The sequence below is a fragment of the Chiloscyllium plagiosum genome, chromosome 4, assembly GCF_004010195.1.
Source record: "Chiloscyllium plagiosum isolate BGI_BamShark_2017 chromosome 4, ASM401019v2, whole genome shotgun sequence".
NCBI classification, from domain to species: domain Eukaryota; kingdom Metazoa; phylum Chordata; class Chondrichthyes; order Orectolobiformes; family Hemiscylliidae; genus Chiloscyllium; species Chiloscyllium plagiosum.
Genome location: NC_057713.1, coordinates 67021845 through 67040285, shown reverse-complemented (window position 1 = coordinate 67040285; position 18441 = coordinate 67021845). Strand labels below are relative to the sequence as shown.

General features: G+C 40.3%; 1 protein-coding gene across 12 annotated transcripts in view; it reads right to left on the bottom strand.

Annotated features, from left to right (window-relative positions):
• Nucleotides 1-18441, bottom strand: part of LOC122549101 (lipoxygenase homology domain-containing protein 1-like) — a 344896-nt gene that overhangs the window by 224192 nt on the left and 102263 nt on the right. For 11 of the 12 annotated variants that reach the window (XM_043688351.1, XM_043688353.1, XM_043688355.1 and 8 more), the window contains exons 4-5: nt 11452-11615; nt 5764-5850 (exon numbers count right to left, since the gene is read on the bottom strand). In XM_043688351.1, the coding sequence (XP_043544286.1) occupies nt 5764-5850; nt 11452-11615 (251 nt within the window). The remainder of the gene's footprint in view (nt 1-5763; nt 5851-11451; nt 11616-18441) is intronic. The other variant, XM_043688352.1, reaches the window with a different exon arrangement.

The following is an 18441-nucleotide window of genomic DNA, read 5'->3' as shown; positions in this document are numbered from 1 at the left end:
GAACAGCACCCTTCTACGATGATGGCAGTATGGAAAGATACTGCCCTCACTAAAATCAAGCGTATTTTGAGGATATAAAAAGCCCTTAATTTACCACTTAAGTGGCTCAGTTATTTTCTGGACAGATGAGCCATCATCCATCTTCCTCTCTTCTGGTAAAATCTCATAGCGGTGGATGAACTCCAGCACTCTACCCCATTTGTTCCATTGGCATTTTAAGAGCAACACTGCTGCATCACTACTTCCTCACCATGTACTCTTCTACTGTTTCCCACTGCTGCTCGAGGGCTAATAATGGTGCATCATTGGGCACAATGGTAGCAACTTGTTCACTATAGCCTTCAAGGAAAGAAATCTGCCATCCTTACTCAGTCTGGCCTACATACGATTCCAGATTATTGCCAATGTGATTGACTGCCCCTGATAACAGCGCACACCCTCTGAAATGGCCTAGCAAGCCAATTCCTTAAGAATAATTAGTTTTGGCAACAAATGATGGTATGTCAGCATGAAGAAATTAAAATAAATCTAAAATGGAAAGACTATATTGTATAGGTACCAGCTCCTTGGAGCACTAGGTCACACTCTGCTGCAGAGGACTTAAATGAGGACTTTGATAGAACAACATACAGGAAAAATAAACTAAAATTCAGAACACACATCATACCATTCACCATGTTCATTTTGCATGCCTCTTCACAGATGCTGCCAGACTTATTCTTTTTTTCCAGCATTCTTGGTGTTAGTTTCTGATTTACAGCATCTGCTGTATTTTGCTTTTATTGTAGGGGAAAATAAACTTATTGTAAGGGCTGCTCTTTCATTAGAGAGAGATAACTTGTGGTGGTAAAACTTGAGCACTACCACAGCTCAGGCTAGGAAGAGTCTTTCAGGGTAACCCTCAGCCCTTACAAGAATGGAACCCAAGCTGTTTGGCATTACCCTGCATCATAAACACACCATTCAAGCATAAGCTTAGGAAATAGGCACACAGAAATGTTTTGTGAACTGACTGGTCTGTCATAGAGCTTGCTATTACTGTCAAGGAGCATGGAGGAATCTGGCTCCAACTTGGCACAGGACTTTGGTAACGACAGCCAACTTCACAAGATTACATGGGAAGGTGGCCATGATACAATGTTTGTTTATTAAGAATTCCACTTTCAAATAAGGAGAGGCTATCAACATCTGAATACTACAGTGGAAGATCAGATTGACACTATGAAATATTAACTTGTTGCCATAACTACAGCCATTGTGGCTGATGATGCCAGTTCTTAAATGGGCTTTTTACAATATGAGCAATTCAAAATCTTCCCTCCAAGAGATTACTCCAATTGGAGAATGGCAGTGAATCTGTGAAGAAACAATCTGTTTTTCTCTATCATTCCTTGCACTCTGTCAGTGCACTTGATATTAACCATTAATCAGCCAGTCCAGACTGTTTGTGTTCATGCTGAAGTGGTGCAATCTGAAACTGGACATTTAATGCACAAGCTGCTCAAATGACATTCTACAATCAGATCAATTTTCTGGGCATCCCTTTGGCTGAGTATCCCTCAAAACAGAGATGCCATAATGGCTCACCACATTGGGACAGTACAATGTGGCACCGTTTGAGCTCTGGATCCTTAAATGTATTCATAGGAACTAGTCAAACTGTTGTGTGTCTGGATAATTCATCCAGAGTGTAAGTTTGTTCCGCTCTTCTTTCTCCTGAAACTGTGGTGTCAAGAGATGTGTCTTTACAAATGCCATATGATGCAGAATGTATCAGGATAACTGTATTTCAATTATCCAAGATTTCACGTGACTATATGCCTCCCAGTAAAGTTTGCTGATCACTTACAATTAGATTGCATAAGGGAGTCATGAACCAGCAGCCATTTCCTGATCTGTCATGGAGTCAGAGAGAACAGTGGACTGAGACGGTGAATGCATCATGACAGTAATATTAAAAGGCATTCGCCAAAATGGTACGGCAAAAGTAGTCACACACCAACAGCACAGCGAGTGCTAACCTTAGCAGTTATAGTATTTTTCAGCATCGCAATAAGGCACCATAAATCCATGTGTATGTAATCAATGGCACCTTACACCATAGGGCCACCCAAAACTCTATCAAAGTCTGCATTTTTCAACTCAATACATGTTCAACTGATGCAAGTTCAAAAATTAGAATCTTAGAACTTTAAAGTAGGGAGCCATTCGACCCATCATTTCTGTACCATTAAACATTAACTAATGTCATGATTTGCCTTTTCTATATACTGAGGACCTTTCATCATCACATTCATTCTTCCAGCACAGATAGGAGTTGCTAATAGGAAACCATGGAATCCACATTATAGCAGACTCAAAGAAGTGCCCAGGAGTAACCCACCCAGACCCATTTCCCTCTGACTAATGCACCTAACACTATGGGCAATTTAGCATGGCCAATTCACCTGACCTGCACAACTTTGGAAAGTGGGAGGAAACCGGAGCACCCGGAAGAAACCCATGCTGACACGGGGAGAATGTGCAAACTCCACACAGACAGTCCCCCGAGGCTAGAATCAAACCTGGGACACTGGTGCTGTGAGGCAGCAGTGCTGACCACTGATCCACCGTGCCGCCCATAATTCTGCATGTTTCCATAAAAATCAGAGATTTCAGATGGCTTAGACTAAATTAAGTAAAATAGTTCCTCAAGAAAAGCTAAGCAATTAAATGAATATTTCAACTCCTGAGTAACCACTAAATAAACTTCATACTTAACTCGCACATCAACCCTTGGATCCTGACCAGCTCTCATCTTCCCTACCTTGCTCCCTACCACAGCCAACTGACCTGACATCCGACCACAGATTTTGTAGGCCCTTCTCCCTACAGCCCTAACCACCTTCTTTCAGCCACCCTGTCAAATCCAACTTCTCTGGCCCACCCACCTCTACTCTAATGAAGACCAGACTCAAAACATTAACTGTGCTTTCTTCCCAGAGATACTTCCAGACCTGCTGTGTTTGCCAGCAGTTTTCATTTCTACTTTCAATTTACCTGCAAACACGCAACCACCCCTCCCCCTCCCCCCACCTTTTACCATCTTGCACCCTAGCCTTACCCCAAGACAATAGCCGGTATCGTACTCTCAACAGGGTTTGTACTCTATCCCTAGCCCAGCTGGCACCTATTCCACATGTCAGAATATGGCAGCTGCTAGGAAAAAGGAGTCTGGTTTACCTTCCCTTGACAGTTCAACACAATTAAACAATTGCCAGAATAGAAGTACAACTTCACATTTTGAAGGAATTCTGAGCAAAATCTATTTTCAAAACGTGGAGCTCCATTCTCTTGTATAAAACATTTGGGTTGGTAACTTTCATTGTACTGTTACTTTGCAGAAAAGCTGGTCCAATTATTTTTGGATATTCAGGGTGTTCCAACAAAAACAGAGGCAAGTGTAATTTTTTAGATTTATTTCCTGTTGTCATTGAATTGTCCATTTTAACAAATGGGATTTTGGAGTTCATGCTTCTGCGAACCAAATTCAAGAAATATCAGTTCAGTGAATTATTAGAGTATCAAGAAATTTTGTGCAACGCTGGATACCGAACCAAATACTCTCTGTATGAAGTGAAATTTAATACCATCCCCAAAACATAGACTTAAAAAGGAAGCCCACCAGTTTCCTGCCCACTCTCCCAATTAGGTCCAGGGTGTAAAGGCATATGGACAACCTTTCCACCTCTCCACCAATTGTAGTCTTGAAGTGGGCAGTAATCCCACAAGCACTGATTAGATAATAAGCTAAAGAAGGTTTGAATAAGCATGTCCTCACTTTCTCCTTGATTAAGCATGTCCTTATTTAAGTTAAAGCAAAATACTACAGATGGAAACCTGAAATAAAATCAAAGTACTGGAGAAACTCAAAAGGTCTGGCAGCATTTGTGGAAAGAGAAACATAGCTAACACTTCAAGTTCAAACACTTGCTTTTGTTTCTTTACTTAAATTTGTGGTTGCATTCCTGAAAACTACTGGACTTCCTGGGAGGAGAGAAACTATGCCATGTTCTTCACAGTATGCAACACATTATCGATGAGGATGAGCACCTCACCAAGACCTTCCCCACACCTCCACTTCTCACCTTTACACAACTACTAAACCTTAAATAGGCTATTGTTTGCAGCAAACTGCCCAGCCTTAAGGATATCATCGACCACAACACCATAAACCCTGTCATGGCTCCAACAGCAGGATGCATCAGTGTTGAGATGGATACAGATGGGGACACCACCCACCATGTACGCAGCAGGTACTCATGTGACTCAGCCAACGTTGTCTACATCATACGCTGCAGGCAAGGATGCCCAGAGGCATGGTACATTGGCGAGACCGAGTCGCAGCTATGGCAACGGATGGATGGACACTGTGCAACAATCACAAGACAGGGATGCTCCCTCCCAGTCAGGGAACACTTCAGCAGTCAGGGACATTTGGCCTCTGATCTTCGGGTGACTGTTCTCCAAGGCGGACTTTGGGATACACAACCACACTGAGCAAAGGCTGATATCCAAGTTTGTAACCATGAGGATGGCCTCAACCGCGACCTTGCGTTCATGTCACACTACAGGTGACCCACCACACTTTACACACATACAAGCAAACATAAACACACACACTCTTACATACTCTCACACTGACTCAGACCCTCTCTCATACACACAGGCACACACCCTCCACACATACCCTCTCACAGGCTTATACTCCGTCACACTCAACCGAGCACGTGCACATGCAAAAGCACACTCTCACAAGGACACATACTCACGCACACATACTCACTCACTCACTCTCTCTCCCTCACATGCATGCACACACACACACATATTAGTCTATGGGGTGAGTTTGCAGTTACAGAATTGTAATTGCAGATACATTCTAACTTGTTCAAAAAGCACACAATCTGCCGGCAGTCAATCCATGTAACACTTTATAAAATTCCTACTTTGGAAATCGAACCAGTCTGGCTCAAGGTTGGGAGACAGACAGACTCTAACCTCAGCTTTGATGTATTGTCTGAGCTGAGATGTCACTTTTCTTATATAAAACCTTAAGTTATCTCAAGAACGTGATTGGAAAGAAGTTCTGGGATTTACATATTAATGAACTGAAACCTGCAAGCTACGTTAAAAGGTGAAAGACATAACAGCAATCTAGGTTTGTTCAATATATTGTTTCAGTTGCTTGACACCGAGATCTTTGCGAGAAATTCTGTGTCTTATGATCCTGCTCCACAGCTACCTAATGAAGGAGCAGCTTTCCGAAAGCCAATGCTTCCAAATAAACCTGTTGGACTATAACCTGGTGTTGTGTGATTTTTAACTTGTCCACCCCAGTCTAACATTGGCACCTCCACAGAGACACACATGCCAATTTGTTACTTGCAAGTCCTCTCACACAAGTAATTTTTGATGTGAAGTTCAAGCTACTGAGTAATGCAGACAAGTATCATGGAGCTGTTGTTCTTTTCTCAGTATCCATAAGAGCCTGAGGTTGGAAGGATGGAAGGATGAAACTGTAGATTTTCTCATTCTATATTTAAGTTAATACATGAAATCAGAGGAAAGCATGTCTGAAATACAACGATAGAATTTCCACAATAATTATTTGAAGTCTTTAACTAATACACACAGCTTGTTTCAAATTAATTAATCACTTTGTATTCTACTCTATAAGTCTGCAAAACAAAACAAATAAGTTTGTCTATTCAATATCCTTACCGATTGACAATGCCACCCAGGGAAATCACCAGCGTTGTTGTGTCCGATGCGAATTTTGTACAATTTACCAATCTTCTGTGTATATATCTAATAATTAAATTAATAACTTTTCAATCATCTCATTTCTTGGCCCTTTCATAGAATGCAATATATTTTAACGATGAACCCGAAAAATTAAAAGTGTAAAATTATTCTGCTGTCTCCTATTCACAAATGGCAGGATATATCAAATCCAATGCAGCATCTTACCATCAGTCCAATCCCGATTTCAAAAAACATTTTAAAAATGATGGAAGTCAGTATAAGAAAGGTGTTGTGATGCCACTAGGACAACTTGACCCCTTAACAATTTTGCTCCAAACACAGACAAAAGCACAGATTTCCTTAGATGATGCAAGAGCACCTACCTTTGATCTCAAGGCAGCATTTATCCGATCACATCCTGTGGAAACCCTGGCAAAATTGAAATCAATGGGTAGTAGGAATACTCTCCACTGGCAATTAAACCGAGCAGAAAGGAAAATAGCAGTGGTTGGTGGAAATCATCCTGGCATTAAGAAAGCACTAAAGAGTTCTTCAAGACAACACCCTCAGCCAACTGTTTCATCAATGACATACCCTCTGTCATAAAGATCAGAAGTTGGAACTTTTTTTGACAAATGTGTATCATTTAATTCAATTCACAACATGCATGAACATTCAGATTTGAGCTGATAGGCAAAAAATAGCATATGCACCACACAAGTACCAAGTAATAGCCAATGTCAGTGAAAGAAAGTATTTAGAACATAAGAATCTAAGAATCAGGGGCCGGCGTAAGCCATCTGGCCTTTCAACCTGCTCCACCATCCAATAAGATCATGGCTAATCTTTTTGTGGCCTCAGCTCCACTTATCCACCCTCTCACCATAACCCATAATTTATTTACTGTTCAAAAAAATTATCTTTGCTTTAAAACATTCAATAAGGAAGCCTCAATTACTTCACTGGGCAAAGAATTCCACAAATTCACAACCCCCCAGTTCAGTCCTAAATCTCCTCCCCTAATTTTGAGTCTTTGCCCTCTTGCTCTAACTTCACCCATCAGTGGAAACATCTTAGAGTCATAGAGTCATAGAGATGTACAGCATGGAAACAGACCCTTCGGTCCAACCCGTCCATGCCGACCAGATATCCCAACCCAATCTAGTCCCACCTCCCAGCACCCGGCCCATATCCCTCCAAACCCTTCCTATTCATATACCCATCCAAATGCCTCTTAAATGTTGCAATTGTACCAGCCTCCACCACATCCTCTGACAGCTCATTCCATACATGTACCACCATCTGCGTGAAAAGGTTGCCCCTTAGGTCTCTTTTATATCTTTCCCCTCTCACCCTAAAGCTATGCCCTCTAGTTCTGGACTCCCCGACCTCAGGGAAAAGACTTTGCCTATTTATCCTATACATGCCCCTCATAATTTTGTAAACCTCTATAAGGTCACCCCTCAGCCTCCAATGCTCCAGGGAAAACAGCCCCAGCCTGTTCAGCCTCTCCCTGTAGCTCAGATCCTCCAACCCGGCAACATCCTTGTAAATCTTTTCTGAATCCTTTCAAGTTTCACAACATCTTTCCACAACATCTTCTTTGCTTTGATGTTATCTATTCCCTTCATAATTTTTCCACGTTTCTATAAGATACCCTCATTCTTCTAAATTCTAATGAATATAATCCCAGTCTAAATAGTGTCTCCTTGTAAGCAAACCCCCTCAATTCCGGAATCAACCAAGTGAACCTGCCGGTACATCCCTTCTCATGTAAAAAGGCCAGAACAGTATACAGTACTCCAGTTGTGGCCTCACCAGAACCCTGCACAGCTGTAATGTTACCTCTCTGCTTTTAAACTCAATCCCTTTAGCAACGAAGGACAAAATTCCATTTATCTCCTTAATTACCTGTTGCACTTGCAGCCCAACCTTCTGCGATTAAAGCACAAGGACATCCAGGTCCCTTTGCAATTCCCTTACCATTTAAACAAAATCCTTTTTACTGTTATTCCTACCAAAAATGGATGACTTCACATTTATCAACATTTTACTCCATCTGCCAGACATTTGCCCACTCGCTTAGATTATCTATATCCCTCTGCAAACTTTGAGTCCTCTGCACAATTTCATCTTAGTGTCATCCACAAACATTGACACACCACACATGGTCCCCAACTTCAAATCATCTATCTAAATTGTAAATAATTGTGGTCCCAACACTGATCACTGAGGCACACCACTAGTCACTGATCACCAACCAGCAAAGCACTCCAAAGCAATCCCTTCTCTTTGCTTCCTGTTAGTTAACTAATCCCGTATCCATGCTAATAAATTGCCCATAACACCATGAATCTTTATCTTATGCAGCAGCCTTTTGCACAGAATCTTGCCGAATGCCTTTTGGAAATCCAGACACACCACATCTACTGGATCCATCTTGTCCACAATGCGCATAATGACTTCACAGAATTCCAATAAATCATGGCACTGACCATATTGGACAATGTGCATCTTGGAAAGGCAAATCAGGACAGGACTTATGCAGTTAATGGTAAGGCCCTAGGGAAAAAGGCGTTTGGTATTGTTTACTTTATTGGTCAGTGCATTAGAAGTTGGGAAGTCAAATGGAGACCATACAGGACATTGGTTAGGCCACTTTTGGAATACTGCTATAGGAAGGATGTTGTGAAACTTTGAAAGGGTTCAGAAAAGATTTAGAAGGATGTTGCCAGGTTGGGGGATTTGCGTATAGGGAGAGGCTGAATTGCTGGGGCTGCTTTCCCTGGAATATAGGATGCTGAGGGTTTATCAGGTTTATCAAATCGTGAGGGGCATGGACAGGATGAATAGTATTGCACTCCCCTGGGTGGCGGAGTGCAATACTAGAGGGCATAGTTTAAGGTGAGAGGGGAATGATATAAAAGGGACCTAAGGGCAACATTCCACGGAGAGGATGGTGCGTGTGTGGAATGAGCTGCCATAGGGAATGGTGGAGGCTCGTACAATTACAACATTTAAAAGGCATCTGGATGGGTGAATAGGAAGGGCTTGGAAGGAGATGGGCCAAATGCTGGCAAATGAGGCTAGATTAATTTAGGATCTCGAAGGCATCCGAAGGGTTTGTTTCCATGCTGTACAGCTCTATGACCCTATGACTCTATGACTGAAGGTTGCTATTGAGCGGAAAATTAATTAGAACAGCCACATAAATGCAATGGCTGAAAGAACAAATCAGAGGTGAGAAATTCTGCACCACGATTCACAACCACCACTTGATTCGCAAAAACCTTATCAGAAGCTACAAGTGAAACTCCAGTAAAATCCCAGGTGTTTAATGACATTGAGGATAAAGCTTGATCAGCATCCTACCCAACACATTGAACATTCACACCCCATCCCCCTACTAATGCACAATACGTTGCAGTTACAATTTAAGTGAGCCATAAGTTGCTGAGGCTTCTTTGCCAAAACCTCTGAAACTCATGACCTCAGTCACTAAGAATACTAAGACACCATGCATAGATTCCTCTTCAAGTCATAGATCATCCTCACTTGAAAATATATCACCAGACCAAAATACTTAAATCCCGACAACACTGTGGACATACATCACCACACAACTGCATGCATCAAGATAGATCACACAGTTTTTAAAAGGGGAAATTAAGGATGAACAATACACATGGAATCTTGCTGGCAATGTTTACATCCAGTGAATATTTTAAAGCATATGATAATTTCACAAAAAAAAGTAAGATCTAAAATAGTGAAAACAGAAAGTACTAAAAAAGCTCAGCAAGCCTGGCAGTGTCTGTGGTGAGAGAAACAGGACTATTCTTCAAAACTAAAAAGAAGCAGAAATGCTGTGAGCTAATTCTATGAAAGGTAAAAAGATAGTTAGAACAATGATTTTGTGATTTGTGCATTAGGACATCCAGATACCTTTGCATCCTTTCAAATTTAGATAATATACTTTATTATTCTTCACAACAAAATGTATGATTTCACTTTTACCCACATTATGCTGTGTTTGTTTGATCTTTGTCCACACACTTAACTTTTCTAATCCCTTTATAGTCTATTGATATCCCCTTCACAAGTTATTTTTGTCTTTTTATTCGTGCCATCAGCTAATTTAGCAACAATATCTTGGACTAGAAGGCTCAATTTAAGGAGTCTTAGTGAATTTCTGCAGCGTACATTGTGGATAGGATACACTGTTGTGATTGAGACTTGGTCGTGAAGGGACTGAATGTTTTTCAAAGCAATGTCAATCAAGCAGGCTGCTTTGTCTTGGATGGTGCTGAGCCGCTTGGAGATACATTAATCCAGGCAAGTGAAGAGTATTTCATCATACTCCTAATTTGCACCTTGTGGAATGGCTTTGGGGAGTCGGGTGGTGAGGTATTTGTTGCAGAATCCCTCGCCTTTACCCATTTTTATAGATACAATAGTTATATAGCCACTGGACCATATCCCCACCATCGAACATTAGACTACTGTATCCTTAATTGTCACAAATCTCAACTCATCTTCCCCACTGTTCCCAGCTCATGGTTCCCAACCCTATTCAGCTACCTCTACGATCCTTCCAAAATCCACAAACAGAACTGCCCAGGCAGACCCATTATTTCTTCTGGTTTCTGCCTCATGGAAATTAATTCTTCCCACCTTGATTTGACTTTTTTTTGTCCCCTGTCACACTTATGTCTGTGATTCTTCTGCCACTTTGTCAATTTTAATATTTCCAGTTTGCGAGCAGCAGCCACCTCCCCTTCGCTATGGATGTGCAATTTTTTTTTAATACGTCCATTCTCCATCAGGATGGTCTTAGAACTCGCTGATTCTTCCAGGAAAAAAAACCTAAACCATCCCCATTCACCATCTTTCCACAGGAGAGCATCAGAAAAGTCTACCTTTTTCCTCAACCAAGGATTTCTTGTTGCTGTGGTTGGCAGGGCCCATTTCCCATGCTTCTGACCTCACTCCTTCCGTCCCCTAATCCCCACAATAACAACTCATTCACCGAATTAACAATATATCTTTGCAACCTCATTGTGTTCTTTTCAGAATGTGCTTTTCTATTTATCTTTATGTCATCAGCATATTTCACAATTGTGAGCTGTGGGGTTGAGGTTACAATGTGAAGGGCTTTTGCCCGAAACGTCGATTTCGTTGCTCCTTGGATACTGCCTGAACTGCTGTGCTCTTCCAGCACCACTAATCCAGAATTTGTTTCCAGCATCTGCAGTCATTGTTTTTACCTGAGGTTACAATTAGATTGACCACAATGTTATTAAATGGTGGAGTGTGCTCAAGGGTTAAATTCACTATCAGTCATCTCGCTGTAATGGTTCTTTGGGATTATGCTGATGTCATATGGAAGAAAATGGACTCGATTGAACATCTTTGTTTGTAAATGAAGGTATAAAATTAACTTACACTCAAAAGAAAAAAAACGAAGGTTATGAGATTAGATGGTATGTTACAGAAAATGCATCAAAAGAAAGACCAATCTGATTTAAGCATCAAAAACTTACCATATAACAACAGTGCCCTAACCAAAACAACATATTTACTGCAATTATTTCCATCAGAAAGTCTTTCCAACAATTTGCTGCATATTAGACAATAATATATTCCACTTAAATCAATACATACAGTGAAAGTGTCCTGATGCCCAGGCTGTAACATTTCTTCAGAGTTTCCTTGAAGTACAATAACTCTTGAATTTCCTTCATCACCATACAATGTGATGTGAGCCTGAGCAGTTGTACCTGCAGATGGTAGGTCACTAGTGACAATAGTTACCTTCCATTTTCCACCTGTGGTGAAATTAGGAACATAATTAATTGTCATACATGTACAAAACACAAATACAGAAACAGAGGTGAGCAAGCAAGAGGCAGGGGAGAGAGTGAGAGAGCAAGAGAGACAGTCAGACAACAAAATAGTCAAATAAAGAGACTCAGAGATACAGAGACTGCACAAAATCCTTTAAATGTAGCTTAACTAAAGTTTATACAGTTGCAACATAACTTGCCTAAATGTATACTGATGCCCAAACAATAAAGGCATGCTTGCCATATGCCTTCGTTATCACCTCATCCACTTGTGTTGCACCTTTCAGGGAGCTCTGGACTTGCATCACAAGATTCTTCTGTAGATCAATGTTCCTGAGGATCCTGCTATTAACTGTAGACTCTGCCTTTCATCTGCCTTTTTTCCACCCGACTTTCCATCTGATCTATATCTTGTTATATCCTTTGATCATCTTCCTCAATAGCCATAACTCTACCAATTTTGGTTTCATTTTAAAGCTTACTGATTCAAATGTATATCTTCAATTATGTCATACATATATTATACATATTCCAAATAATAGATGTCCCAGTTCCGATCATTGTGGAACAGCATTTGCCACAAACCTCCAGGCAAAACAAACTCGACACAACAACCCTCTTCCCCTTCAATGATCAAGCCAATTTTGTATTCAACTTATCAACTCACTGTGGATTTCATGTGACTAATCCTCTGGATCAGCCCACTATTAGGGACCTTATCAAATGCAAAATCCATGTCGATAAAATCTACTGTCCTACCCTCAATCATCTTCATCAGATTCTCAAAAACCTCAATTAACTTCGTGAGACAAGATCGCCCCCGCATGCTGACTATCTCTAATAAGTCAATTCTTTTCCAAGTGCAAGTAAATTCTCTTCCTAAGAATCTTTTCCAATAATGTCCCTACCACTTCTGTGAGGCTCATTAGCCTATAATATCCTGGATTATTTCTCTTGCCCTTCTTGAACAAACAACTGGCTCTTCTCCAGTCTTACAGACCGAGCCTGTGGCTAAAGAGAATACAAGGACCCATCCAGGCTCCAGCAATCCCCTCCCTTGCCTGCCTCAGCATTCTGGGATAGATCTCATTAGAACCGGGGACTTACCTAAACTATCAACATAGCCCTGTCTCGACTCACCATGCCCTTCTCCTTTGTGAACAAGTACTCCTCAAGGACCTCACCTACTTTCTGTGCCTCCACACATGAACTCCCTCCTTTGTCCTTGAGTGGACCGACTCTTTCCCTCGCTACCCTGTTGTTCCCAGTATATGTATAAAATGCCTTGGGTTTCTCCTTAATCCTACTTGCCAAGGAAATTTCATGGCCCATTTAAGCCCTCTTAATTCCTTGTATAAATTATTTTCTGCTTCCTTTATACTGTTCAAGGATCATGTTGGATTTCAGTTACCTAAACTTTACATATAGAAAAAAAAGCTTACTGGATATTTTAAACACAGTCACTACCTTTAACAAATCGATCAAGGTTAGTTTGAACCTGCACATTAAGTTCAGGCAGACAGAACCACGCCAAATTACAATATTAAAATAACTTACAAGAGAAAAATCAAGAGGAACTAGGTACAAATTATGTTTCCAATTACATTTGAATTTACATTGAATATTCAAGGACTTTTTTGACTAGTTTTCAGTAGCATGTTTTAATGTTTGATTCCTTGACTATTGCTCGCAATAAACATTGAATTTGATATTTCTGTACACTTCTGGAGCTCTGTGGCAGAGTAGCCAACTGCCTTGCTTTATTTTATTCAGATATGGATTTACCTTCAACCATACACACTCAATCTAAATTCTCCAGTTCCTGCCTGTATTATTGTAATTAGCTTTCTCCCAATTTAGCACAGTTACCCAAGGATGAATCTTATCCTTATCCATAATGATCTTAAAACTTACAGAATTATGATCAACATTCCTAAAATGCTCCCCCACTAAAATTCCTGATTAGGCTCATTGCCCAATACAAGGTATAGTATGGCCCCATTCCTAGTTGTACTATCTTCTTATTGTTTCAAGAAACCTTCCCGAGTGCATCATACAAATTCTGCCCCATTAAAGCCTGAGGCCCTAAATGAGTCCCAGTCCATAATGCATACTAAAATAACCAAATGTAACAACCTGGTTTATACACCTTTCCATGATCTACTTATATAGCTGTTCCTGTCTCCCACTGGCTATTGGGAGGCCATAAGTATAACCCCAATATTGTAACTGCACCTTTCTTAATCCTGTGTTTGACCCACATGGCTTCGCTGGATGAGCCCTCCAAGATGTCCTCTCTTAATGCTGCTGTGACATTCTCCTTAAATCAGTAATGCCCCAAGCCCTGTCACATTTCTGTCTATCAAGCTTAAAACATCTAAACTCTGGAATGTTGTGCAGCCACTCCTGCCTTCCTCATAACCAAGTTTCTGTAAATAGCTACAACATCATAGTTTTATTATGAACTGCCTGTACTGCTCGCAAAATAAAGCTTCTAACTATACTTAGATACATGTGACTACAATCAAATAAAATGAAATCCAGACTCTCAACTCATCTGTTTTATGTGTTACACTCCTTTTGTTAAAATAAATACATATCAGTCCATCAGACCCTTGTGTTCAGTAACCTGGACCTGCCTGTTCTTCCTAATAACTCATAGGTTAAACTCATAGGTCATTGACATTGGGATGGGAGGCTGAGGGAGGTTGCTTTCTGGTTTCTGAAAAACTCATTGTGTTTTGATTCCATTTGCTAACTGACATGTTCAAGGGGGTGCTCACCCATCATTTATCCGATGCCTGTATTTGTCTCATGCCAATTTTGAGATGTTCGAAAACAAATCAGATCTAAGTTTATGGACTCCAATTTATTTTTGTCAATAAACTTGCTCTGCTTGCTTCAGCAATTTTTTTTACAATATTATAACAACTCTGTGATAAAAGTAACTTGGCTGATAGTCAATACTAAATTACATACACTCCAAAACCTATATTATTAGCAATATCACCATTTTAGTTAAATTTAAAGTTTAGGACCAATGGATAAGTGAGATTAGAAAGAAATCAGTGCACTCTCCAATTTGAATGTCAAATTGTGAAGGGGCCAAAATTCTGAAAGAAAGAGGGAAGATATTGTCACACGTTACTGGAATCGTGCACTGAAAATCAAGAGCCACTATTCCTGGCGTGGTCACAAAAGTTGAAGATTTCAAAAGTATGCAAAGATTCCTCAAATTACCCACTTTCTAGAGCCTGGTTGACTAGGTTTTTCTACTTTAGAGAAGCTATTTATAACATAGTCTTGTTCTTACCTAATAAATAATATCTAGCTACTGGCATTACAACTCTACTCACGGTAACTTTAATTCTTTTATAAACTTCCATTCATGTGAGAGCATACGAGAGAGAGACACACACAAAAATAGACAAGAAAACATATTGGTGTTATGGATGAAAGTAAAATTGGAAAGCAATTCAGTTTTCATTTTTCACAGGATCTATTGAGATAGTTTTTGTGCCGATCAGAATACTACTTCTCATACTTTTTCTGGATGCAAGAGGGACAGGACAACTGGTTCGCTGATAAAAGATTTGACTTTTGAAAAGATTTCACAGCAACTGCTGATAAAAGCTAAACTAGTTTTCTGCTGGTTTAAAAAGGCTCTTTCACACAGAATTAAGAGTGCTCCTGGTAATTTGACTAGCTTTTCTGAATCTTTCTCATAACCCCAAGTGATTCAGTTAGCTATGAACCAATCATACATTCTTTGGCAGCCAAAAGATCCATGTAATTAGTACCTGGTTTCTAGTCCACAAGCTAATGCATTTTAAGGGCTCATCCCTTGCTGCCTAAATGTAGACAACCTTTTGGTTTCAGTTCACCTGCTGTAACCCACTGCTGTGCAAAGTGTTCAATAATGAGGATCAAATTACTTGCTTTTGTGATAATTCTGCTCCTTTAATAAGGTTATGTTGTCCTTGGCTTTTTTCAAAGTGGGTCGTAAACAGCAAAGGTTCCAATTTGGCTTGGAGAAGCCTTTTGATTATGGCTAACAGATACTGTCTCAGGCAAAAGGCTTTTAAGTATGTTTTTTTAAAAAGAAACACTTATATAATGAAAGGAGAGTGGCCAATACTCCCAGTTCAGGGACATTTCTGGTTTGGTTTTTAGCAAGCAGTCTGTTTGAATCCACTGGTCAAGTTTTAGCTGGGGACCCAAGGAAACAGCTCCATGCTGATTCTCTCTCCCTATAATCTCTCTCCTGTAAGAACCTGTGATTGATTTTGCCTTTTTTTTTTAACCAAGGGGTGTTGATGGGGATGTTGCAAGTATTTCATTAAGTATATCATTGTGCAGGTATATGCAAGTATATCATTAAGTTATGACAGAGTCAAGTAAGTTTTCAGATAGGTTAAGTTATACTAAATTTGGTTCTCTTTTGTTGTGTTTCATTCAGTAATCTGTAATTAAATTCAGCTGTTTAAAACTGAAATACCCTGCATTCACTGTACATCTGCTTAAAACTACTAGAAAGGTTAGGGACTGGGCAACCTCCTTGAAATGCTTTGACGGTGGTCTGGCCTGGTCCATAACAAATCAAGCCACTGCAATCCTTGCAACCACTGGAACTATGAAAGATTTTGACAGATTGGATATGGACAGCATATTCCCTCTTGGTGAAGAGCATAACCAGGGGTCATCAATAGTCACCAAGAAATCCAACAACAAATTTAATAAATGTCTTCACCCAAAGAATGGCAAGAATATGGAATTCATTACTAAAGTGGGTGCTTAAATGGAGTAGTCTAGATGCACACAAAAGGTGAAACTAAATAAGCAGATGAAGAAATAGATATTATCGTAGATTTATAGGAGAAATGGTGGGGGAAAGGTCAAGTTGCAGATGAACATCAGCATGAACTAGTTCTTTGCCAAATATTTTACGTAATCCTAGCACATAACTAAAAATTCAGGCACAGTGCAACCAAATTTTGTGACCACTATCTCTCAATTTCAGTAACATGCTTGATACATGCACCTTTTCTCCTTCTTCACTTTTGATTCCTCTTATTGTGGAATTAACTGTATCACACAGACTACTGCAACACCTCAAGAAGATGGTGCAACACACCACCTTAAGGTCAATTAAAGACATAACAATATGAATGGAAACAGGGTATGCTGCCCAAAAGAGTTGTGCAAGCAGCTATTCTTGCAACATTTAAGTAGCAAGGGATAAGCCCTTAAAATGCCAGAGCATAGTAGACTATGGACCAAAGGTAGATAAATGGATTCAAGTAGTTTGTAGCTTGTCGGTAGGCATAGGTATAGAAATAGGCCCTTCGTCCCACCATTTTGTATGATACTCTAACTATGATTCAAAGAAATATTGTTTGTATTTGCTTACTTCCCATGATTGATTGTTTTTTCTCAATACAATTGGAAATTGCAAAAATCAACAAGGTGTGTTATGTTTAGGGAGGTGCTACATTGCAGTAAAATATCAGAAAGTATTCCAAAGGAATCTCAGTACCAGCAGTGTGTACAATTTACAATATGCACTCCAGAAGTTCACTAAAGATCCCCACGTTCTAAACCCATAACCATTTAGATGGACAGGGAAGGTGATACATGGGAATGCTACCACCTGCAAGTTCCCCTCAAAGTCTCTCACCATCCTGACTCGGAAATATTTTGCCATTCCTTCACTGTCACTGGGTCAAAATCCTGGAATTTCCTTCTTAATGGCATTGTGGGTTAGCCCACAGCTATGTTCTATAGCAGTTCAAGGCAGCAAGTCACCACCACACTCTCAGGGGCAAGCAGGGATGGACATCCACATCCCATGAATGAATTTTAAAAAGATCCTGGATTAACCTTTTAAAATGAGTCAGAATATTTACATAGCTTTTAGAACATAGAACATAGAACACTACAGCACAGACCCGGCCCTTCAGCCCACGATGTTGTGTCGAACATTTGTCCTAGCTTAAGCACCCATCCATGTACCTATCCAATTGCCGCTTAAAGATCACCAAAGATTCTGACTCTACCACTCCCACATTCCATGCCCCCACCACTCTCTGGGTAAAGAACCCACCCCTGACATCTCCCCTATACCTTCCACCCTTCACCGTAAATTTATGTCCCCTTGTAACACTCTATTGTACCCGGGGAAAAAGTTTCTGACCGTCTACTCTATCTATTCCTCTGATCATCTTAAAAACCTCTATCAAGTCACCCCTCATCCTTCGCCGTTCCAACGAGAAAAGGCCGAGAACTCTCAACCTAGCCTCGTACGACTTCCTCTCAGACCCCAAGATCCCTCTGTTCCTCCACCTCACTAAGAACCCTACCGTTAATCCTGTTTTCTGCATTCTTATTTGTCTTTCCAAAATGGACAACCTCACATTGGCAGGGTTGAACTCCATCTGCCACTCCTCAGCCCAGCTCTGCATCATATCTAAGTCCCTTTGCAGCCGACAACAGCCCTCCTCATTATCCACAACTCCAGCAATCTTCGTATCATCTGCAAATTTACTGATTAGACCAGCCACTTTTTCCTCCAAATGATTTATGTAGACTATGAACAGCAACCCACCCTTTGACTCCCTCATCCAAGTCATTAATAAAAATTACAAACAATACAATACAATGTTTGAGTCAACAACTTAACTCACTAAATCATTATGGCAACTTCATTGCTAGTACTTTTGAATTACAGGGGTTTCATCTTCCAAAGTTCAATATAGACTATTACAAATATTATAATATTTGTTACCTTGGACAGAATGTGTTACACTCC